This window comes from Gopherus flavomarginatus, chromosome 11, assembly GCF_025201925.1.
Source record: "Gopherus flavomarginatus isolate rGopFla2 chromosome 11, rGopFla2.mat.asm, whole genome shotgun sequence".
Lineage (NCBI taxonomy): Eukaryota > Metazoa > Chordata > Testudines > Testudinidae > Gopherus > Gopherus flavomarginatus.
Genome location: NC_066627.1, coordinates 39,821,774 through 39,847,160, shown reverse-complemented (window position 1 = coordinate 39,847,160; position 25,387 = coordinate 39,821,774). Strand labels below are relative to the sequence as shown.

Sequence of the window (25,387 nt, the reverse complement as noted above, 5' to 3'; positions counted from 1 at the left end):
GGAATGATTCCTGGTCATTCCCAGTAGATGGGACAGAACGGCTGGTAACCCTCCTCATCATAGCAACTGGGGGCTCAGCTCCATCAGCCCCCTCCCTTTCCTGTGTAAAGAAAAGATTCTGTCCTGCCTGGACTGTCATAGCAGCGGCATGCTGGGCTTCTCTCCCCCGCACCACTTATTGTCCTGCCTCCCCCTCATTTTATCTCACTAACAAGTCACTGTTTCTTATTCCTGCATTCTTTATAACTTCATGACACAAAATGGGGGGGACACTGCCACGGTAGCCCAGGAAGGTTGGGGGAGGAGGGAAGCAACGGGTGGGGTTATTGCAGGGGCACCCCCTGTGAATGGTATGTAGCTCATCATTTCTGCGGGATCTGACATGGAGCAGCTGTGCACTCTGATACACTGGTTCTCTAGTACACTTGCCCCATATTCTAGGCAGGACTGACTCTATTTTTAGAAACAATAAAGGAGGAATTGACTCAGGGAGTCATTCCCAGTTTTGCTTTTGCGCCCCCGGCCGCTCTCAGCCAGGGGCACCCATGATAGCAGCAGACAGCACAGAAGGACATATAACCATCATCTCATTGCCAAATTACACTGGTAGCAGACAGTACAGAACAACTGGTAACCATCTCTGCTATCATGCAAAAGCAAATGAATGCTGCTGTGTAGCACTGGAGTATCGCCTCTGTCCGTGGCATCCAGTACACATACAGTGACTGTATGTGTACTGGATGCCATGCTATGGCGTCTTCCAGGGCAATCCAGGGAAAAAGGGCGTGAAATGATTGTCTGCCGTTGCTTTCCCGGAGGAAGGAATGACTGACGACATTTACCCAGAACCACCCGCGACAATGATTTTTGCCCCATCAGCCACTGGGCTCTCAACCCAGAATTCTAAGGGGCAGAGGAGACTGCGGGAACTATGGATAGCTACGGAATAGCTACCCACAGTGCAATGCTCCCAGAAATCGACGCTAGCCTCGGACCATGGACGCACACCGCCGAATTAATGTGCTTAGTGTGGCCGCGTGCACTCGACTTTACACAATCTGTTTTATAAAACCAGTTTATGTAAAATTGGAATGATCCCATAGTGTAGATGTACCCTCGCTCTCAGCCTATAATCAAGGCAGCAAAATCTCTTATTGATAAGAATCCACGTTTTCCCTGGCTTAGAATTAAAGGTCTGTTTATATGGAGAATAGGATTTGGTTTCACATTGACAATGACGTGGCATAGTGCATTGCTGGCTGTGATTTTCAGCTAACTAAACTTGAAAGGGTATTTTACTGTGGGTATTCCCATTGATTCTAGTAAATTAATTGAGATCACACATATTTGACTAAACCCATTAATTAGCTGGAGAGGTTCATTGCTGCACAACCCACTGTGTTTTGCATTGGTGTTGGTATGGAAAATAATCTCTAGTTCTAGATATTTTCTGTGTCAGATTGCCCCACTTTTGTTATGATCCAAATACTGTTCTGGTAAGACGGGATTTCACATGAATAGAAATAACCTGAGCATCAGACCTTGCATGGAATATCCCTAAGGGGAACTGGAGTTGGTTACCCTTTGCATTTTGCCTGTGGATACATAGCAAATGCCCATTGTTTATAACTAAATGAATGTTACAGATTAGAGATGAAAAAAGTTATAGGTCACTTCGTCCATTTTATTCCCAGGTTGTTTCTTAGCTGTGTATATTTTCTATTGCTTTGTTCAATCTAATTTGACATGACTCAAGTAAAAGGGCTAAACTTCTCTTCAGTGTATCCATATAAGGTCTGGAAAGATTCAAGTAAAACTTATCCTGATGTGGAGAGCTGGCTCAAAGCTTTCCATAACACTTAAGGCCCCGTGTGGGGCTGCACTAGGGTGAGGGGAGAATGATGGAAAATCCTGCAAGAGGTCATTTAGGGCTATCCATGCCAGCTGCCCAGAGAAAGCAAAGGGTCACAAAACCCAGCATTACAAAGATCCATTATCACCATACCCAAGTAGCATATAAGCACATTATCCACCATTCCAACCTGTAGGCAGAAGTACTGGATACATGAGTTCCTGCACCCTTTCCTCAGTTGAGAATGGATTTTACTTTCAAATCACCCAAAGTCTTTAGACACATTTATAATAAATATCTAGCTCTTAAATAGCACTTTTCAGTAGTATATCTCAAAGCACTTCACAAACTTTTAATGTACTTACCCTCACAAACCCCCTGTGAGGCACAGAAGAATGATCATAACCCCTATTTTTATAGATGAGGAACAGGGTGGTTAAGTGACTTGCCCAAAGTCATGCAGGAAGTCTGTTGCAGAGCAAGGGAATTGAATGCAGGTGTCCCAAGTCCTATGCTATGGCTTTAACCAGTGGATCATCCTTCAGGTAGACGATGTAGTGAACAAGCAACTTTAACCTGGCAGTAGCAGGCCTATGTTATTAATGGATTTATTATTTATTTCCATAATGTGTATTTTCTGTCATAAATACAGTTTAATTTTTCTTTTCAAGCTGCTTTGTTGCCCAATGTTGGATTAGAATGTTACATCTGGTTGCACCAGTCACATTCTGTTAGACAATATAAAACAATCTGACTTGGTGACATTTAATGGTTAATTTGAGGAAAGCTGTTTTCTTTTTAAGAAAACAACCCCCCCCAAACAAATAAAAGCATAAGCATTACAGAAGTTGTGACATGATGAGAGAAAAGTCTCTTTCAATACTTAACCATAAAGGTCAGGATCTGCTACTCATGTCTTGTTTGCAAGTAAAATAGCATGCTACCATGTGGCTGTCAAAAACCTCAGCAACCCAGACAGATTTCTGACAAATAATTCTGAGAGCTCTCACCAACTGAAAAGCTACCTTGTTTCCTCTTTTGTCTCTAAAATGTTTCCCCCTATTCACAGTTACAATGGGAGCAAAGTAATGGCATTAGAAACTATCATGCTATTAAAAAGAACTATAACGAGCATTATATTTTGTGCTTTCTGGGGAATTTGTGAAATGGCAGCAGCCTAACTTAGCAATTAATAATTTGAAACTTCTGACTCGATAAACCGCTTGCTTCTCTATTGCAACCATTAGTCTTTATGCATTATTAAAAAATTAAAAGATGTACTATGTTGTTCTCAAGTCTTAGGGGCTCAGTTTTCCTAATTTAAAGAAGACTTTTGTCAGCGAAATGTAACTGGTGAGACAAAATGCAGAGCTGGATTTTTGTATGCACAAATGTTACTCTTTTCTGTATACCCTGTATAAGTGAGAAAGTACACGAATGCATGTGCACAGATTAGGATTTAAACACATGCGTTGTACAGGCATACAACATGGTTATATTCACAAATCCAAACCAGTGCAAATACATTATTTTGTCCACTTAAACTGGGATTTGAACAAGTGAGGTGAAATCCTGGCCCTGTTGAAGTCGATGAGAGTTGTGCCATTGACTCGAATGAGGCCAAGCTATGACCTTTGGACTATACATTTCATTCCTGTTCAAAAGTTTTGCACCTTTTTCGCATAACAATTTTGGTCACACTAAGCAACTCCGTATAGGGAGATGATTTGCTTTGCAAATGGGATATGGTAGTTAAAAGTTGGCAGAATTTAGCCTTAAGGAAACCATTTTTTAAAATTCAAATATATTCAGATTCCTGTTTGTTTACATTGAAACTGTTCAGTGGGGGGATCATAGTGTTAAGAGATAACTGTATATGTGTGTGGTAAGTACATGTACCATTTAAAATTCAAATACAGAATAGGGAGGTTATTGTAAGAACTGTATGTGCCTAAGGAGATATGAAAGAATTATCATGCTTTTATTCACTCCTCACGGTTCGTATTACTATTTGGAGCTGTGCCATAAATTACCTTTGCATTTAGCATGAAAAATGCCAAGGTTTTAGAAGAAAAAAAATATGTATTTGTTTTATTTACTTTCTCTATACAATATCTGTTGATACAAAAGCTGATTTACCTGCTGAGGGTGATTAACATAAGGTATGTTTATATTACACGCTTTTTTCAGTGGCATGTAGTGTAGCTATGCATGTAGCTTCCCAGCATGGATATAAACAGCATTGTAGCTTGTGAGGTGCAGCTTAGGCAGGTAAAGACACGCCTGAAGAGAGCGGGTATGTATGTGAATACATATCTTACGTGATTCTCTACTCACCCAAGATGTGCCTCCCTGTCTACATGGCTATTTTTAACAGTGTCGTGTCCGGCTATCTCCCCGCTGCTGGAGCCTTTCTCCACCGTAAGAAAAAGGCTCTGGTCAGGAAAGCCTCAGGCAGCTGCAGTCTTTTCCAACAACAGAGAGAGACTCTTATCAATGGGAGAAAGCTCTTGAAGGGGGGTTCTCTGACACGTTGTTACACACCACAATGTGGACAAGGCGTGCTTTTCACTGCAGCATGAAGCTACACATACACTGCACATCACCATCACTATGAAATAGTCAGAGTGTGGCAGCCTATGCATAACAGGAACAGAGATGGACATCTGTCACGTGACAGGGTATTGACCTATTATAACCTAGGCCTGTGTCAGGTGATTAGGGCTGGGAAATAAAAACAAAAACAAAACCTCAACACCTAGCACCAATGGTGGGCAACCTGTGGCCCACAGGCCACATGCAGTCCATCAGGGTGATCCTCTGGTGGGCTGCAAGACAGTTTGTTTATACTGACCATCTGCAGGCACGGCTACCTGCATCTCCCAGTGGCCACAGTTCGCTGTTCCCAGCCAATGGGAGCTGGGAGAAACAGTGCGGGCCACAGGGATGTGCTGGCTGCCGCTTCCCGCAGCTCGCATTGGCTGGGAACGATGAACCGCAGCCAATGGCAGCTGCGGGTGGCCGTGTCTGCGGACAGTCAATGTAAACAAACTGTCTTGCAGCCCGACAGTGAATTCCTTTGATGGGCTGCATGCAGCCCATGGGCCGCAGCTTGCCCACCACTGCCTTACACAGTGTCAGAAGAGAACTGGGGGGGGGGGGGGGGATTCTTACTGCCCACTCTGCCCCTATACTTACCTATGAGGGCCTGGGGGAAAACTTCCACACTGCAGATGTTGTGTTGGACTGTATATACTGGACCCTCGCAAGACTCAGGGATGGTACTTTAGTTTGTAGCATCATGGCCTTTTGGCTTATGCTGCAAGGGGAAACAGTTGTAATTTAGCAGCCCCTGCAAAGTGCTGCTTTGGCCCCAAGAGCAGCCTGAATTGGAAGTGCCCTTGCCTTGGGCTGTGCCTTCTGTACAACACCTGGAGGCCTCACACAGAATCCCAAAAACTGGAACAAAGGCATCTTTAGGAGGAATCCTAGCAGGGAAGAGGAAGAAGTGACTGCTGTGTTCCCAACTCTTCCTGAAAGCAAGCGATATTTGGAGAGAAATTGGAGAGTGAAAACCTCCACACTGCTGCGTGTGGCAGACTCAGACCTCCTGGAGATGTACAGTATGCTCCAATGGGAGTATGAAGGAAACAGCAAACTGCAGTTGGAATTATCAACTTTACTCCCCTGTTTCTTTCTCTCTCTCTGTAGCAACTCTAATGAGACTCTGAGGGTGTACCCAATAAGGCTTCATGGGAATATGCTTATGAATATATATATAATATAACTGGAATATGTTTTATGCCACATATGCCAGGTAACATATCTATGTAAAGGTTATGATTTTCTGAGTACATTCCTCCTATTTGTATGCATGTATCATTTTTGTACTTGAAGTTAGGAATATTGGCTGTATACTTGCTTGATAGCCTTAGTAAAGCATTTGGTCAGCTTCTTGAGAAAGGAATGTTCAAATTAAGTGCCCAGTCAAGAACCACGTAAGCCAACAATAAACTTGAAGATGCCAATCCACATCGGAGCTTTCCCAGGAACGTGGCTTGGCTGGTAAGAAACTCAGTCATGTATGGACATGTGGCTTGCCCATGTGACTCCAAAACTCCATCTTGGAGCTGGACTTCGCATGGGAGAGAGGAGGGGGTCTCCATCCTCAAGAGAAAGTCTACTTAAACCCGTGGGAGACCCCCTCCATTTTGTTTTCAGCTGGCTAAAGAGATAGCCTCTCCAACCCCAAGGATACCTGAAAAAGACTGGAACAACAGACAGTAACTACAGGGGTTGTGAGTGATTGCTGGACCCAGAATAGCAGGAGACTAGTCTGTAAAAGGAAGCTTACTGGAACTGGTGAGGTTTTATTTGTATTCAGTTTTCTTAGGCATAGACTTGTGTGTTTTATTTTATTTTACTTGGTAATTCACTTTGTTCTGTCTGTTACTGCTTGGGACCACCTAAATCCTACTTTCTGTATTTAATAAAATCACTTTTTACTCTCTCTATCAGTGTTATAGAGGGCGAAGAATTTATGAGTTTGCCCTGTATAAGCTTTATACAGGGTAAAATGGATTTATTTGGGGTTTAGACCCCGCTGGGAGTTGGGCATCTGGGTGTTAAAGACAGGAACACTTCTGTAAGTTGTTTTCTGTTAAGTCTGCAGCTTTGGGGCACGTGGTTCAGACCCTGGGTCTGTGTTGGAGCAGACTAGCATGTCTGGCTGAACAAGACAGGGTGCTGGATTCCCAGGCTGGCAGGGAAAGCAGAAGCAGAAGTAGTCCTGGCACATCAATTGGCAGTTCCCAAGGGGGTTTCTGTGATCCAACCCATCACAGAGACTTCAATTATTTGTTCCCCTTTAAAGGAACACTGTCAAGATAAAAGTTGCATTCAGAAACAAAATCCTTACCTGAGCTATTAATAATCCCCTAGAATTTTAAATAGCAAATTCACTTAAGTTGTTTGTTTGTCTTTTGCATTTCATTCAGTTTGGATAATGATCCAGTCAGTTTTAACTCCTGGGGTACTTGCTGTACACAATGTCATTATGTCTGTGTTTCCAGCATGTCAGGAAAATGCTTTAATTGAAGAGGAAAAAACAGGTTTTCTTTGAAATTTTTTCTTTTCATATTAGGTGAGTGCATGTGTGGGAGGGAGGTGGGAGTGAACTACTAGATAGTGCTGCTCAAATCTAAATGGATCTCTCCTGGGGCTTGCTTGTACTTGTTAGTTTGACCATTAGACTAATCACTGAAGCCCAGATTTTTAAAGATAATTAGGCATTGTTCAGTGTTGCAAGGCCTAATTTAGGAGCCTAATCGCTTTTTAAAATGAAACTCCAGCTAGTCAGTTAGGCCTTGTAAGGTTGAGAAGAGCAATGCCTAAATATCTTTAGAAATCTGGGCATAATTGTCTGTTTCCCCCCATGTATGTGCCGTTGCATATACTTTCTCACGGGGAGAGGATACTGGACTAGATCAACCACTGGTCTGATCTGACATGGCAATTGTACATGCTGCTACAAAGAGAAACCAAGTCCCTGAAAGTGCCCTGCTAACAACATAAGCTATTGTAGTTTAAGGTGTCTGTTTACTCTGATTTCCTTTTTTGCCTTGCTTGAGTTTTATCTGATAGTAAAGCCTCCACTAGCTTCATTTAAAAACAATTTTATTTATGTTTAGACTTATTAACAATGTTACCTTTTGTTTATGTACCACCGAAATAAGCACAGTTCTTTGCTGTTTAACATATTTTGACAAGTTTCAATGACAGTTAGACCTGGTGATACACAGCTCAAACTCTTTTTTTCCAACCTCTCTCAAATTTCTGATGATACTGATTTGCTTTCATGCTGTTAGAATGCAATACTCCGCACCATGGCTAAGACTAAGGCATGCACATAAAACTGATATTTTCACCTCTTGCTAAATTTTCTAAGTTAAAAAAAAAATTATTCCCAGCAATTCAGCTCCAAATATGACCAACTCTGTATTCTGAAATTGTACAAGCACTTGTATATTTGATAACTTACTGGCTCACACTTTGTTTCAATGAAAGCTTATATTCACCAGCCAGGTTATCGATTAAAAGAAAATATGAATGAAATGGAAAATTTATGGCAGATATTGTAGCTGTAATTGTCACAGGTTCTGCTGTCGCCTCACTAGCTTAGTGCCATACTTCTTAAAAGCACTTCTGATTGGTTTGTGCTCTAGCTCAGCCAGGAAAAAATCCTGAAAATTATGAACATGGTGAAAAATAAAGAACTGAGCATCGAAGGAGCTTTGGATTTGGCACAGAAAGAGATGCATGCAGAAAAGGAAGCAATGAATATGGCATTCCCGATGGTAAGATTGCTCACTTTTAAAATATATTCTACAATAATTTCAAACTGTTTGTGTGTCTAACACTCGTATATGCTGGGACAGATCCGGATCCCCCTCCAGCTGCTTTGTGTCATTCTGGCAGTGCATAGCAACTGCAAATGGAATGGATCTAGTTTCTTGGGAATCCTTCAGTATGAGAGTCCTCAAGAGGGGTATGGCAACCATAGGCACTCCTGTGATGCCAGTATGGCACCTAGTGGAGGAGACATGGCTGGGAATAAAGGGACAGGTCCCCGGCCTCCGAGGGTAGTCTGATGTAAGTTAGAGCAACTTTTACTTATGCCTGGGATTGGCTTGGTCCTTTGCCCACCAAGGATAAGGGGAGCATAACAGTGGCTTAAAGGTGCCTTTTCCCCTATCTGGACCTTGTACTGAGCACAGGTCAGCTGAGCCAAGGGAATCTAGGCCCAGTCCAAGGTATTTGGGTTCCTAACTTAAACTGATTTTAGTAGAGTTCTTAGGGAGGTATCTGGAGCCATTTCTACACTATATGGGTGCTACGGAGGCATAGCGAGGGCACTGTAGCTATGCTGCTATAACCCTGTAGTGTAGATGCAGACTATACCGGCAGAAGGGGTTTTTCGACTGCTATAGGAACTTCCCTTCCCCGAACTATAGTACTAAATTGAGGGAAGCATTCTTTCATTGACCTGGCTGTGTCCATGCCGGGGGTTAGGTTGGCTAGCTCTGGCACTCAGATATGTGACTTTTCCACACCCTTGACCACTATAGCTATGGCAACATAAGTTTTTAGTGTAGACCAGGCCCGAGCACATGACGTGGCACGCTCCATTTGACTTGGCACAAAGACTGGATTTATTTGCCACTAAAACTTCCACTAGGTTCATTGAAAAGCAATAAATAACTGATAACTTCCCCTTTTGTTTATGACACATGGAATAAGCTGACACCGCGCAGCTCAGGTAGGAGTAGAAGTGAGTTGAAATGGAGCAAAAACACAAGCTCTATGCTGGTTTCATGTAAAGTGTGGGTTTGAGTCCAGACACTCCTTCCTCATCGCCCAGTTCTCCTCCTCTTCCTCCAATGGGCATTTCCTTGCTCCTACTTCTCAATCTGGTTCTTTCCCTTCCTACTCTCCTTCAGTTTTTCCAGGTATCTCCAACTCCTCCTTCTGCTCTCCAATCTTTATACCATGATCTCCCTCCAGTCACCATCAGAATTCATCAGGTTTCATTAATATTTCAACCTCTGCAAGCCCGTTAGGGCTGGATTTTGAAAACTGGCCTCTTCATGGGAATGTCTATGAGAAATCTTCACACAATGATAATAGCACAATTTGAAAATGTTTTATGTTAGAGAAGCTGTTAGTGATTTTTGAGAGATGGGAGTCATCAGGGCTCTTCTAAATTCCTTTGGGGTTTGCTTTTTAATAAGTTCCTATGCTGCTTAATAAGTGCTCTGCTTGCATATGATTCGTCTAGAAGGAGGAAAAAAAGTAAGCAGCAGTTTGGTGTCCTCTTGCAACACAGAATTGAACAGTCTATCAGCTGGGGATTAGCCAGGAACATAGAAGGCTGCATGGACATCATTTTCTTCAAGTGATGAAACAAAGTGAAGTTAGAACTAGCAATTATGGACCCAGATCTTGATGGTTATTACTCACTTTTTTACTAATTGCTTTTGCCCAAGTGAAAAATTGAGTGACTGAGAACTGGTTTGTGGTGCTTGTAGTTATGTGATATTATCATTTTGTTTTCTGCATACTGCAGCTTAACATTTTTGGACAGTTGTCAGCACAGGCAGCTGCCATTTTGTGAGTCTTTCTGCATTCCCTAAATCTAAAGTAAAAGCAGTTCATACTGCAGGTAGATGGTTGCTCTCTGTGTAAGTAATTCAGAATTTGGTTCTTGGTGATTTAGACTTTATAGCTCTGTGATATGAGATAGGAGAGCTGTAAGGATGATTGTATCAAAAATTTCAGGTTGTATGAATGTCTCTCTTTAATTTTACAACACTAAAGAGGTTGTGTTGATGTGAGTTAATACACCAGAATAAGTCTTTGTTGCAGCGGAAATTCCCTCTCTTATAGTTAACAGGACATTTATATGGATGATGTGTTCTAGAAATAACACATTATAAGTGGTTTTTTCGCTACTGCCCACAGTACCATAGTCGGTGATAATTAAACTGAGTGCTAAATCAAACTTGAACACAGTTATATCCTCACCTTCGGTGCACAAATACAGAGCACATTATCCTATAGCTTGTAAAATCAGTACATGTAAGTGCAATGGCCAGGTGATAAATTGTGCACCCCAGCATTTATGGGCATAGGCAAATCCTATATCTCTAGTTCTACTTCATCCTGTTCAGTAATCTGATGATGAAAGTGACTTTCTACAAAGGTTGATGTCCTTTTAGCTTGCTAATTTGATTAATAGATTGGCTATTGCATTGTACGAAATACATTTAGTAGAATTCTGAGGTCTCTGTTTCCACCTTCCTACCTGTTCTCAATTCTATTTCTTCTTCTTTCTCTCTCTTTCTCATTCCTTCTCCCTCTCATGATATCGCCTTTAGTTTCAGTTACTTCAGTAGGATTTGTGAATGCTTGGCACGTGTGAAAATCAAGCCATTATGGTGGTACAATTCTTCCCAGTGCAGAGGTCCTGACAAAGCCTCTGGCACCATTGACATATTGCACAGAGGGGGACTTCACTCAAGAGTCTTAATGAATGTCATATTAACATGTATTGAAAGAACATAAGATTTTCGTTGATATCAATAATGTTTTTCAGGATTCGCAGGATTTGCTGACTGGTTCACAGTTCAACTTCAGTGTCTACAAATACAAACGATATAGGTGGCAGAAACGAATTTTGCAGGTAACTTCATGAATACAACCTCCTGCCTCTGCAGAAATATTGCACATACTATATTTTTGCATAAATGTGAATGTGGGTTTAATATACTCTGTAGTCCAATATATCGCCTGAATTAAAATCCAGTGGAAATGTTTGAAATATTAAACTAATTCTCTGCCTTTTAGACCAAAAGTTCTGCGCAATTAATATTTGATACCTCCTATGTTGGGGAATTATAACGTGTAGGTTGTAGGATGGACTTGAAGATCTAAGACATCTTTCATCTCTAGCTATTGTGCTCCATGACAAAAATATTTGATTGTGATGGTTTCCCTTTGCACACTGTTCTTCATTTACAAGTTGACACTTATAAAAGTGATTATTTTCTTTTAAAATTTCCTTTGACAGCATGTCTCTCTAGTAATGATCTATAAATCCTACTTGTGCACTTCGGAACTAAGGAAGAGATTTTCAGATATGCCTGGGGGATTTAGGTACACAAGTCCTATTGAAAGTCAGCGGGACTAGTTGCTTCTAAATTCTTTGTTCATTATTGAAAATCTCCGCCCAAAGTTCTGATCTACAAACCATTACGTTAAGATTTAGCTACTTAGTTTCTAAAATATTCAGATATTTTTCAAATCACAAACCTGATTTCCTGATTATCTTAGAAAGTTTACAACAGCTTCACAAACCCAGTAAAACAGCAAACTATACCGCTCTTCCCTCCTGCCCCTGCCCTTGACTGGGCCAAGCCCTCATCTGGTGTAAATTGACATAGCTCTAATTCACATCTCATTTAACAAGCAATGCCCTGTGTGCTCAGAAGGGATTCACACAATCTGTGCTGGGATGAAGTGAGCCCAGTCAGAGTAAGGGCTTGTCTGCATGCAAAATATTCTGCTTTAACTAGACTCTGTTTCTGTGCAGGAAAGATAATAACCTAGGCTACGTCTACATTAAAACACTACAGCAGCGGGAGAATTCTTCTGTCAACCTACCTACTGTCTCTGGGGGAGGTGGATTAACTACAGTGAAGGGCGAAACACATCCGTTGCTATTGTGAGGCCTGGTCTATAATAGGAAATTAGATCAGTTGTAATGACATCGCTCAGGGGTATGAAAAATCCACACCCCTGAGCGACACAGTTAAATTGGCCTAGCCCCAGAGAATTCTCACGTTGACCTAGCTGCCACATTGAAGCCCTCCCATCAGCGTAGGTAGCGTCTTCACTGAAGTGCTGCTGTTTTAAGTGTAGACATAATATCACATTCCAGGGTGCAATCCAAACAAGTGAGGGGTTGTCACCACCTGCCCTGCAACCTTGGGTGCCTCACAATGCTTTGCTGTTGTAGCTGCCATACTGGGCTGTTCACAAACAGCCAGACAGCATGCTGGTCACCCCCTGAATGTCTGTGGATATGTCTACATCTACAATTTTGCAGCGCTGGTTGTTACAGCAGTATTAGTACAGCTGTATAGGGCCAGCGCTGCAGAGTGGCCACACTTACAGCAACCAGCGCTGCAAGTGGTGTTAGATGTGGACACGCTGCAGTGCTGTTGCACACCGCGGGGAAGGAGACCTGCTTGGAGGGGGGGTCGGGGAACGCCAGAGCAAACGGCGAGGAAGGAGAGCTGCTTGGAGGGGGGGTCAGGGAATGCCAGAGCACACCGCGGGACTGGATACCTGCTTGGAGGGGGGGGTCGGGGAATGCCAGAGCACACCGCGGGGAAGGAGACCTGCTTGGAGGGGGGTTCGGGGAACGCCAGAGCACACCGCGGGGAAGGAGACCTGCTTGGAGGGGGGGTCAGGGAACGCCAGAGCACACCGCGGGGCTGGATACCTGCTTGGAGGGGGGGGGTCGGGGAACGCCAGAGCACACCGCGGGGCTGGATACCTGCTTGGAGGGGGGGTCGGGGAACGCCAGAGCACACCACAGGGAAGGAGACCTGCTTGGAGGGGGGGTCAGGGAACGCCAGAGCACACCGCGGGGCTGGATACCTGCTTGGAGGGGGGGTCGGGGAACGCCAGAGCACACCGCGGGGAAGGAGACCTGCTTGGAGGGGGGGTCGGGGAACGCCAGAGCAAACTGCGGGGAAGGAGACCTGCTTGGAAGTGGGGTCGGGGAATGCCAGAGCAAACCGCGGGGAAGGAGACCTGCTTGGAGGGGGGGTCGGGGAACGCCAGAGCACACCGCAGGGATACCTGCTTATTCCACGGAGGTCAACAAAAACGCTGGTGAGTGTCTGCACCTGATGACCAGCGCTGGTGATCCAGCGCTGGATCCTCTACACCCGAGGCACGACCGGGTGTACGGCCAGCGCTGCAAACAGGGAGTTGCAGCGCTGGTAATGCCCTGCAGGTGTGTACACATCCTAAGTTGCAGCGCTGTAACCCCCTCACCAGCGCTGCAACTTTGTAGTGTAGACAAGGCCTGTGTATAGCTGCAGTTCTGGTTCAGTGACACTGAATCCAGCAGTCTGTCAGCAACACACCAGCAACACTCTGGCTTCCAGCAGCCTTGGTTACTGCTTGCCAGGCAACCCCAACATATATCCAGTCCTGAGTTTCCCCCAAAATGTGAGTTCTGTACCATGCAGCCCTCTCCTGGGTGGTTCCAATATTAGAAGTCCGTTGTCCCTGTAAGGGGTCAATGTACAACACTTTACTATTGTATTAGTAGATTAGTTTCTGATTAAAGAATAAAACAAATGTATTTAACTACAAAGAGGTGGGTTTTAAATGAGTACACGTATAAGGTATTAAAGTAAGAAATGGTTACAAGAGAAATAAGATGAAAATGTTTCCTAGTAACTAAAACTTAATAAACAAGACTTGGATCAAGGTAAAATTAGTGCCACATATTCTCAGCAATATAGCTGACCAAATTCTCAAGTAAGGATCTGCCCTCAAAGGCCAAAAGGCAGGTTCCTTTGTCGTCTTAGGTGAAAGAGAAAGTGTGTGTGTGTGTGTGTGTGTGAGAGAGTATATCTGGGGTGTTTTTTGCCCCTCACTTTTATAGAACAGTCACCCTTCGAAATGTATTTTCCTGAGCGTTACCCGTAAATAAAGTTTGTTCCCACTCTGAGGACAGAGACATGGAGCCTCATGGTGATAGAAGTTCCATGATGTTGTTTGTTAAAATGCAGATCAATCTGTTTTTGCTCCCCTCCATTGCTAAAGAATGGCCACTTGACTGGTGATTGCCAATCAACTTTGACACCTAGCTAGAGGCATCAGCCTGTTCTTTGCCAGTAATTAATGCTCCAGTGAGAAGATTATTCCACTAGCCTGTGTTGCTGCTGTAGAACTAGTTCTTGCACTGGTTTATTTCAAAGAAAAAATGCTTCAGAATGATGAATTGATGTATATTTATCAAAGAGATAAGGAAAATGCAGATGCAGTAAATATATATTTCTTTGGTAACTACAGTAAATACAAGACAGTGGTTGGATAAGAAAAAGTTTGTTCTTAATTCTAATTGTCAACAGAACAGATACGTTTTCTGAGTTGGCCCTTTAGCCAGGAACCAAAATATTTCATGTTAATATTGGTGATGGGCCCTTCCTTGTTAATGAAGGGAAGGAATGAAATCAAATGAGAAAGATCTTTCTCTTCCAGATTGATTTTAACACAGAGACCATTTTTAACATTGAGAAAGGGATCATCAAGAAACAGTTCCCATTTTCACAAGTTAAATCCTATGAAGACAGTGAAGGGAGGCGCTTCAGCATTGCATTTCATGGGCGTGCGGATTATGAGCTGGAAGCAATGTCTCTTGAAGATAAAAGAAAAGTAGGTTAATCTGCAGTAATAACTTATTTATTTTCGTCAATTTAATATTAAGATATGCTATGTGTTGTGCAAATGGAGAGTTTGATGTATACTTAATATATTTTTTTAACAGACTTTCACCTGATTTACACCTTAGTGATTGTACTGGGTTTACATGGGACATAGGAATGTAAGTGTAGGGCAGAATTCAGCATCAAATGCTTCTATTTTCAGACAGACCTGTAAGGTGGCCCATTGGAAAGGGGAACCCTTTAACTCTGAAGAGAGAGAGTCCCTCATGGTGAGAGCTAACTAGTAGGTACAATTTTCCACCGAGTCAATGGATGAGACATTCCCTCAGTTGTACAGTTGTGTTCTTAGTCAGCCTCCTTTAAGTCAGGGGCATGTGGCATATGTAGTCATGTAGCTGTTACATATTTCGCTTTTGTGTGCTGCATCTTTAAATGACTATGGAGCTGTCTGTCTGTAGGAGCAGCTGCCATTTTGTTTGTGCAGCATGTGAGCAAGAAGACACACTTTGCTCTCTCAGGGAGACATCACATTTCTTATTTCCCTGTTGTGTTATTTTCATTAATCCAAATCAAAAGTCACTAAGTAAATGGCTGCTCTTAGAGTGGGGAAAGCATACCATAAATGAAAGCAGAATGTGATCTGAGGAGTTCTTCTGTAACTCACTCTAGTGTTAAAGAAACATGTCCAGCTTTGTGATCGGAGGTCCAGCACAAAGAAGATGGATTCATTTCTCTAATTTTAGCTGGCATGTGGTTGGGTCGGGAGACTATTTAAACAAACCAATTCACTTCTTTCCCATTACTTGTACTTGAACTCAGACTCAAGCCTAAACTTCTCCAGGCCGCTGTTTTATCTTTATATGAGAAAAAAAATATGTAGATATTTATGAGAAAAATGAGCTGAGGCCATCCTCGGGTTGCAGAAAGAGCTAGAGGTTTCAGTCTTTCTCCAGTAAAATACAGTGAGTGGCAGGAGCTAAAAGTAGTGGGGACAGAACATAATTGAAAACCAGCTTGGATACAGTTACTGGAGCTTGCAGTAACTCTGTAGTTTAACATTGCAAGGACTCATGCGAACCCTTCTTTGGTTTGGAGGCTTGCAACTTGTGAGTTTCCCTTTAAGTTTCAGGTTCAGATAAATCCTAAATTTCACACTGAGTCTAGATAGATCTGGACTGAAGCAAACTCTCCATAAGGTCAGGGATGCTCAGGTCTGGAGATTTGATTCAGCCCATTATATGGGAGGCATTAAAGCCACCTGCAAAGTTTGGGTTAGGATTCAAACTTTCACAATGCCCATGGGTGTTCTGATTCAGCCAGATGTAGAAGTGGAGCCAGCTACAGAGTTCAGATCTGATTCTGAACTCTCCCAAAATGTGGAGGGATTTTGGCTCTTGGGTTTTCGCTTGGGCCCATCTCTAATTGGAACCTTGCAAAGCTTTTGAGAGTTTGCAGGTTTTCCAAACAAAACCATATACTAGTTTAGATTTGCTCATTTTTCTGTCCAGGTTCATTTGAGACTAGACCTGGGTTCAACTGAAATGGGTCACAAAGCTGTCAATGAAGCCGCTCCGAGTCTAGAGTTTGGAATGAGACCTCAAACCAGACAAATGTTACCTGTGTATTAACTGAGTGCTTGGAGATTTGCAGAAACTCTAATTGTACATTAAGTAAGGAAACAATATGAGAACAGTAACAGAGAGATCTGTGTTTGACAATAAGCCTTTTTAGGAGGAGGATATACCATGCTCACACATCTACATGTTTAGGAGTAGAGGCATACCAGCAAATTTGCATTGAGCTACATCACTTAGTTTATGTAAGATGAAATTAATCTGCCTCTTCAGATGTCCATTTTATTCATGGATATGTTTAAAAAAAATCCAACCCATTAACATAGGCTGCAAGAGTGCTGGTATGTAAAACATACACTAGCTACTGTCATTTATACAGATATCACACCTGGTGAACAAAGTTACTCGCAGTAATTCATACAGGAGACCTGCAGTGTCCTGCTCTGGAAGACCTGCCAAAGATGATGTGATACATGAAGGACTACTGGATCTGCAGCAAGACAGTTTTGCATCTATTAAATGGGTGAAGTATGAAATATCTTTTTCTTATTGTAGCAATAATTTCTATCTCCCAGTTGCAGTAAGGGGGTGGATCTTTCACAAGCTCGAATAATTATCTAACACTAGGATTTTAACTTGTGGATCAAGAAATGTTGTTTTGGTTCACTTTTTGGATTCAAATTTAGTGAATCAGTCTATCTGAAATGAAGAACATATAAGGTAAGTATTGTTAGTAGGCTTGCAATAGCACCTAGCACAGTTGCATCCGGGTGCATGACTGAGGCTTCTAGATGCTCTGCAATACAAATAAATAATAAAGTGATTTTAATAGGTGAGCCTGGAGAATTTCCTTCTCTTTCATCTTCACCTTTTTTTCTTTTTACCTTCCTAACCCCTCCATTTTCAACCACTAATGAAAAGAAGTAAAACTTCTGTCAAAGCAGCTAAAGAAGGTAAGTGTACACCGTAAGTTCTCTACTAGAGGACAGTTTTCTCTCACTGAACAAATGGCTGTTCTGCAGCCAATAAGTCATTCTCTGTTCTCCTCTTGGCTTCATGTAGAGATGACCAGCCACTGCCCTAAAACTTTAAAGATAACTTTAAAGCTATGAATAATAATGTGCTAGGACTTAGACTGAACCTCCAACTTACACAGGCTACTAAATAGCCATCTGCTGGTAACAATGACTTTTTGTTACCCCTTGAGCTATTATTGAACTAGGACCCTCTCAGTGAAGGCTTTAAATGCCTCTTCAGTTTATTCTGTTATGCCAGGTCATCCTGTCAAAAGATTTTTTATTTTTTTTTGGGGGGGGGGGAGGCACAGAAGAGGCCTATGGGGACCCCTCATAATGCAAGAAAGAAAGAGAAAAAACATTTAACATGGTAATTATCTGCACATAGCAATTACCTCAAAAGAATTCAGAGTTCCAAGGAAATGATTTTAATTATTTTTAAAAGGTTACCACTGTATGTCTTGTAAACAGTATCCTCAAGAGCATCTTAGGATTTGCTACCCTGCTACATTTAACAGGTTTGCTAACAAACAAAAATTGAGTTTTATTTATCTTGCAAAGCAAAGCCTTGGTTGCTTCCGACATTATATTAATTCTCTTTCTTTTTTTGGAAAAGTAAATAATGGTGGAGACACCCGGAGATCCTATTAAGCCATAAGTCCCCATTCTAAAGGAAGGAGCGATCAATATAATTGCCAGCTCCATTAAATAATTCTTATCACTTTGACTCAGCATGTAGGCATAGCTATAACTTACATTTAATGTTTTATGTTTTCTTCTTCCATAGTAACTAAACTTCTTTAAATTATACTCTACGGCCAGTGATGGGACAGTAGATGGGGAGGACTCTGAGTTACTACAGAGAATTCTTTCCCAGATGTCTGGCTGGTGGGTCTTGCCCACATGCTCAAAGTCTAACTGATCACCATATTTGGGTTTTGGAAAGGATTTTCCCCTGGGTCAGATTGGCAGAGACTCTGGGGGTTTTTCGCCTTACTCTGCAGCATGGGGCCTGGGTCACTTTCTCTACAAATTGAAGTCTTTAAATCATGATATGAGGACTTCAGTAACTCAGCCAGAGGTTGTGGGTCTATTACAGGAGTGGGTGGGTGAGGTTCTGTGGCCTGCGTTGTGCAGGAGATCAGACTAGATGTTTAAACACCAACGTTAAATAATTAAGCCTAACACCACGGCCATAAGGTAGTCTTTATTACCCCCATCTAATACATGGGCAAACTGAGGCAAGGGAGGTGAATGCCTTTCATGATATTACAGTGAACCAATGACAGATCCAGGAGCAAAACCCAGGAAGCTTGACTAAAGGGCTAAGAACTGTGCACATCCTACTATTTCTGTTATGCCATCTTCCCTCCACTCAGCCCCAACTGCTTATTTCTTTCATCTCCCTACTGTCTCTAATCTTTTAGATTGTAAACTCTTTGTGACAAGGGCTATAATTTACTATACATTAGTACAGCACCTAGCACAATGGAGTTTTGAGATTCTTGGCCTCTGGGTTCTACTGTAATGTAAGTATTAAATAATAACATAAGGCTCAAATTCCTCAACTCTAAATACTAGCCACGTTTCTGACCCACCTCTCCTTTCCCTGACTTAAGAACTATCTCCTCTGCAATGTGGAGGAAGAGAAAATACATGAGTGAATGCAAGTTAAACGATATAGAAGAAGGACAACACTTCACTGAAATTAAAGGCAGAGAAGGCAGTGTAGTCTTGTGGTTAGGGCATTGAACTGGGAGTCAGGAGACCTGGGTTGTAAACCTAGCTCTATTACTGACCTGCTGTGTGACCTTGGGCACATTTCTTCACATCTGTGGCTGCTTCCCCTTCTCTTGTCAATTTAGATTGTAAGCTCCCAAGGACTGTCACACTATGTACAGACTACCTTATGGGTGTGGTGTTAAGCTTAATTATTTAACGTTGGTGAAATGTTTTGTGATCCTTGGATGAAAGGTGAAATGGGAGTATGAAGACTTTTTGATAAATAAATGTATCTTCTGCTGTTTAAAGCAGAAGGCAAGGCTAATGGTGATAGCGGTTAAGCGAGAACTGTGCTGATATCTCTGTTCCTTTGTCCTTGAGATATTTCGTGCAGCTAAGTGAAGGAGAACTGAGTTTATCTTGCATTGGCAACAATGGAGAGAACAAGAATGCAGACCCTGTAGCAAAGACAATTAATTTGTCAGATGGAAATGTGAGCATCATTAAAGAGAATGGATATGATACTTTCTCCGTCCAGACCAAGGAACACAATTACTTGTAAGTATATCTAGTAATTAATAATTTGATAAACAGGGCAATTAAAAATAAGGTTGAATAACCATGTCCCTAGGTGTCCAAAAGTAGGATATAGCAGCAAGAAAAATCAGGCTGTCAAAATCACATGGATAAATGATTGGGTAACTGAGCTGCATAAGTGGGTCTCAAAGTACCACAGAATGAAGTCAAATGCCTACATTTAAACCTGGGTAACAAAGACTGTCTAGTCGTCACTTTAGAGGCCATGGAGGGATTTATCCTTCAATGGCTATCTTAGTTGTAAATAGTTTCTGAATAGTTTGTACACTAAGCACAAAGGCAATACTGAGGAGATTGTTCATCTTACCCCATGAGGAGAAGAGGAATTATGAGGAAACTGTACCATAGAGTCAATATATGGCAAAGCTTCAGCTCTCTAACTTTAGAAACCTAAGCAATTAACTCTGACTGAAAAGGTCAGAGTCAGCAGCGCTGGTCTCCTTTGACAAGTAAAGCTGTCTAGCACCATTCTGCTTAAATCAGAAATACTTGTGGTTGTGCTAGTCAGCATGTTATTTACACTTTCTTGGGTTTATATAATGGCTTTCTTAAATTTTAGGTTTCGAATACCCTTTACTGTCCAGAATAACAGAGCAGAGGACATTAGCAAGCTCCAAAATGAATGGGTATCGCTTATAGACAGGTATTGCATGCTGTGGAAGAAGCACTCAGAACCTCAGGATGGCTTTGGAGAAGGCACCTCAGAGGCTGTATATGAAAAACTCATCATCTCTCCAAATAAGCGGGCAGAAGGAGCTCACTGTCTTGCTGTGGGTTCCGAAGCACCCTCCCGATCAACCCCCTTCACAGAGCAAACAACCCCAGGATCATCATTTCCGCTTTCCAGAGTTCAGGCAGTGGTGCCACCACCACCTTCTTTCCCTCCGCCCTCCCGCCCCTCTCCAGCATCGAAAAGAACAAAAGCTTTTCACTGGGATGTTGTTCCTCAAGACAAGGTCAGGATAAAAGTAACTGCTCATCATTATGATCAAGTAGCTGGAGTGGGAAGCGGAAATATTTTTTTAAAAAATGACAGGACATGCAACTATGTTGCATGTACTACTGCAGTAATTATCCATGCAAGTGGAGTAATTGTTCCATGAAAGAACCTGGTTACCTAATTGCATGTGCAGTTACCCAGTTTGCAAGTAGGATTGCAGCAAATATTCATTCACATAGGTTGTGAAGTTGTACATGCACATTTTGCACAGGCAGTTGTACACTTGGTTGAAAATCTATATGTTAATGTATTTAACAATTATCAAGGAATGAACCTGACAATGTTCTCATGCCAGTTTTTTTCTTAAATGTTGAGAATAGGCAAAATCCACAGGCACATTAGCTGAAGATCTTGTCGCAGTTCAGGGCAACTGCACCTGTATTACTTCTTCACGGTCCCTTGAGAGCACCAACTCTAGGCTCCCAGCTCCTCAGCCATCACCTTTCTTGGGCAGAGACCTGCATCTCTTTCCCCCTGGACTGGGTTTTTATAAAAGCTGCCCAGTTCCTTGCCTACATTGTGATATTCTTAGCCAGTATCTGTGATTTGGTTTCTCTTCAGAGTTAAGAACAGTGTAATTGCCTGCATTACAGAGAGAATGTATTAAAAACAACAAAATAACCAACATGCATGCTAAAAAGCATACCAGAGGTCACCCCAACTCCAGCCTTAGGCTGTGGTAAATGTCAGTTCTTTAAAACCCACAACTGGGTTTTCCCTGTGGTTTCAAGTTCATAGCTGTCTCAGGTTCAGAAGCTGAACAGCTATGTTTTCCTGTTATACAGCTTGGGGTTTTGATCTTGGCCTCACATAACAGGATATCAGCAGACAATGACTATGCACTCCTCAGGGCATAGTTTCAAATGGCTGGGTTTTCGCATAACTGTAGAGGGGGAATTTGCATTCACCTCCCTCCAGATATTCCCCTGCAAAATCTCTTAACACTTTCTGTTCCAAAAGTCCTTTCTTGTCTGACACACTGGTCAATATAGTCCCTTGAACCCCCAGGTCTCACATCTGTCATGCCTCCCCTCTCTCGAGGTTACATAAAGTCCTGTCCCACAATAATACATAAACTTCATTTAATACAATGGCCCCCAAATATACTTAAAGTGAATTCAATAAGGTCTCCCAAGGATATGGCCGGTGATTGCCATATCTGTCAAAGATGGGATTTGCCCATCCCATGCACATCCTTAATGGCATCTTTCAGCCCACCTGATCTTCTGTGTCTGTCACTTCCTCCAGCCAGAGCCACTGATGGTTGCCTTGAATTCTCCAGTATGGAGGATTCTCCAGAATCCTCTGCCTGAGTGACACAGGTGCTTCAGAGAAAGCAGTGCTGCACTCAATATTCTGGGGCCCATCAGAGTGCCAGCTGCACCTAGAAATAACAGATGGGGAAGAGACCTATCAAGCCACCTATTCCAGAAATGAAAGGAGGGAGTTATTGGTGGGAATTAAACTTCATATCTGGAGAAAAGCAGTTTAGGACTAGTCTGCTGCTGAGTGATAACAGCAGTATTAGTACTCGTCAGACACTTCCTTAGATGGGATGCCCTACGCTACCACATAGTCTATGCCTAAGGCTGCACCTGATAATACATGATGGTTTTCCTTCCACTTGCTAGTCCTATTTCCTTCTTGAGGAAAACTATGCACGGAGCATTGGGCAGATCAAGCCTGGTTACTCTGTCCATTTTCTATATCTGACTCTGCCTGTTTGGCTTGTAGCCAACGTCCTGAAGCTCACTAGATGAGAACAGGCTTTCCTGTGAGATGCCCAGAATTTCCTGCATCCAGCAAGCCAGCAGCTACACAGAGAATGCTCCTGCAGCATTGTTGGCACTGTACTTCCACTTCAAGCGGAAACACCGGGCCTTGCCCTTACCTGTGCCAACTCATCCATTCTGAGCTAGCTCCTTTGGTCTTAGTGGCCCCCCCAAACCCTGGAAACATGTATGACTTTTGACCTACAGTCTCCCAACTTGGAGTCTTGTGCTGTGCTTTCCAGCAACATAGTAGGAGGTGAGCGAAAACAGATCTGTGCATGGGTGTGGGAAGGGGGTGAGTGGGAGAGAGTGAGAGAGCACAGTACATGCCATGCAGTTGGGGGTAACATACCTTAGGTGAAAAGTGGAACTTGGGAACAGCTGTTCTCTGTAGAACACTGCTCTGGGAACCTTGTGGTTGTCTACGTAGCATCTAGCTTCAGCTGCATACTTGCAACACCTTCAGGGAGGTCTCCTGCGAAAGGGAGGATGTATCAGAAACTCTGCAAGGTTCAACGCATACCTTCCCATAGGAGGGTACATTATGACCACTTACCACACGTGAGGATTGTTTGCAGCTATGCCCTGGCGCACACAGAGTGATTTCATATTTCCATGTAGCTGGTACTCCTGTTGTTTTCTGGTTTTGTCGTTTCAAATGATGGGTCTGCCACTGTAAGAACAACAGTAATTTAAAGAACCTGTTTGCATGGAAACTTTGTGATAATGTTACTGTGACTTAAATTTATCTTGTTGCTCCTGTATTTTTAGATTCAGAAATCAATCTGGGCATCATGTAGCCAACATAAGAAAAAAATAGATGAATCTAGAATCTACGACCAGTTTCATATCCAGGACATGGTGATATTTTCAGGCAACGAACCTTCAGTGAATCGGCATATTATGTTAAATCAAAAAATTGCACATACCTTCAGTAAGTGTAATAATATGAACTGTGTGCACATATTCTGCATTCCTAAGGCAAAGCCTGCCTGCAGCTTGTATTTACGGTTACCACAATGTCATGTGTAAATCAGGTAGGTTCACATGTAAATATCTAAATAGAGATTTTAGGACTGCATGGCCCAATTCTCTACATTTGACTCCTAAAGATTGTGTGTGTATGTGTATGTGTGCCCCTCCTCCTACCCCCTACCCCAAAAGATGCTTTGGGAAGGAGGACAAGGGCACTGTTTACAAATATGTGAAGGGCACAAGCACCAAAATGAGAGGAGAATTATTTAGGGTGCTGAGGTATAATTAGCAGCAGTGGGATGAAACTGAGAAAAGGGGAAATGTAGGCTGAATATCAGGAAAAGCTTCCTAGCAGTGATATCTATTAGGCTGTAGATTATTTTCCCAAAGGAAACAATTTTAAGCCTCATGCTTTGGACACTGAAATCTAGACTAGACAAAACATGTGAGCAGGCCCTGAGGAGCATGGTCCTACTTTGACAGGGAGATGGACTAGATGATACAAGGCTTTTCCCGCTCTCTTTTCTATGCTCCTATTCCAGGAGTCTCCCTGCTTGCTGAGGTTTTGATCTTATTTCAGGAGGGTCCTCCATGGCCACAAAAACTAGCTTTAAAAGTCACAAAGCAAGCTCAGTTGCTGTTTACTGACCTTTTACTTTTAGAACCTGGCTCTCTCTAAGAGGTGAATATATATCTGTATGGTACCGCTGTACTCCTCTTTTGTGCTTGGTGGCTATATTGCATCTCATCCCATGATGTCACAGAAGATGGGCATATGGGCCTGATGCAAACCCAGTGGAGTCAGTGGTGGGACTCCCATTGACTTTGAAGAGCTTTGCATGAGGCTAATGGCACCTGTCACTGGTACGGGGTGGTGGGGATAGAGTGAGGTACAGTGTATCAGGAAAACAGTGGTACAGTTAATATTCTGAGTGCTTTGGAAATCTGAGAATGCAACTCATAGTCAGGGTGGCACAGGTGCCAATTTGTGGAGCTGCCTCCATAACTAGCCTCAGAGAAGCAGAAATTGTTCATAACTTCCTCTAAATTTCTAATAAAATATACACATGCTGTTCAGATGTGCCAAGTGCACTAAATGTACAATGTCTTTCTTTTGTTGAATTTAAAACACTGACACACAAAGAGCTGGAGTAATCTAGTTCATCCACCCTTTGGATCAGTAGTGGGCAACCTGCAGCTTGCGGGCCGCACGCGGCCCATCAGGGTAATCCACTGGCTGGCCGCCAGACCATTTGTTTAGATGGGGGTCTCTAGGAATTTTGCCGCCCCAAGCACGGCAGGCAGGCTGCCTTCTGCGGCTTGCCTGCGGATGGTCTGCTGGTCCTGCGGCTTCGGACAACCTCCCGCAGTCACACCTGCGGGAGGTCCGCCTAAGCCACGGGACCAGCGGACCCTCCGCAGGCAAGCCGCTGAGGGCAGCCTGCCTGCCGTCCTCGCAGCACCGGCAGAGTGCCCCTCGCGGCTTGCCGCCTCAAGCATGCACTTGGCGTGCTGGGGCCTGGAGCCACCCCTGTGTTTAGATTTACATGGCTGCCCACAGTTCCCAGTGGCCGTGGTTCATCGTTCCTGGCCAGTGGGAGCTGCGGGAAGCGGCATGGGCCTGGCCACCTCTTCCAGCTGCTCCCATTGGCCGGGAACAGTGAACTGCGGCCACTGGGAACTGCAGGCAGCCGTGTAAATGTAAACAAATGGTCTGGTGGCCCACCAGCGGATTACCCTGATGTGCTGAAGGTTGCCCACCACTGCTTTGGATTATTTACAGACCCCTGCAGGGAGAGTACTGGCTTTTTATCCATGCAGGCACAGGTAGTTCAGACTATTAATGTAAGA

General features: G+C 43.0%; 1 protein-coding gene across 1 annotated transcript in view; it reads left to right on the top strand.

Annotated features, from left to right (window-relative positions):
- LOC127031432 (formin-I-like) overlaps positions 1–25,387 on the top strand; it is a 71,161-nt gene that overhangs the window by 21,743 nt on the left and 24,031 nt on the right. Inside the window, exons 3-9 of the mRNA XM_050918197.1 lie at positions 8,077–8,208; positions 11,007–11,093; positions 14,696–14,869; positions 16,834–16,982; positions 19,574–19,750; positions 20,349–20,745; positions 23,333–23,495. Coding sequence (XP_050774154.1) covers positions 8,077–8,208; positions 11,007–11,093; positions 14,696–14,869; positions 16,834–16,982; positions 19,574–19,750; positions 20,349–20,745; positions 23,333–23,495 — 1,279 coding nt within the window. The remainder of the gene's footprint in view (positions 1–8,076; positions 8,209–11,006; positions 11,094–14,695; positions 14,870–16,833; positions 16,983–19,573; positions 19,751–20,348; positions 20,746–23,332; positions 23,496–25,387) is intronic.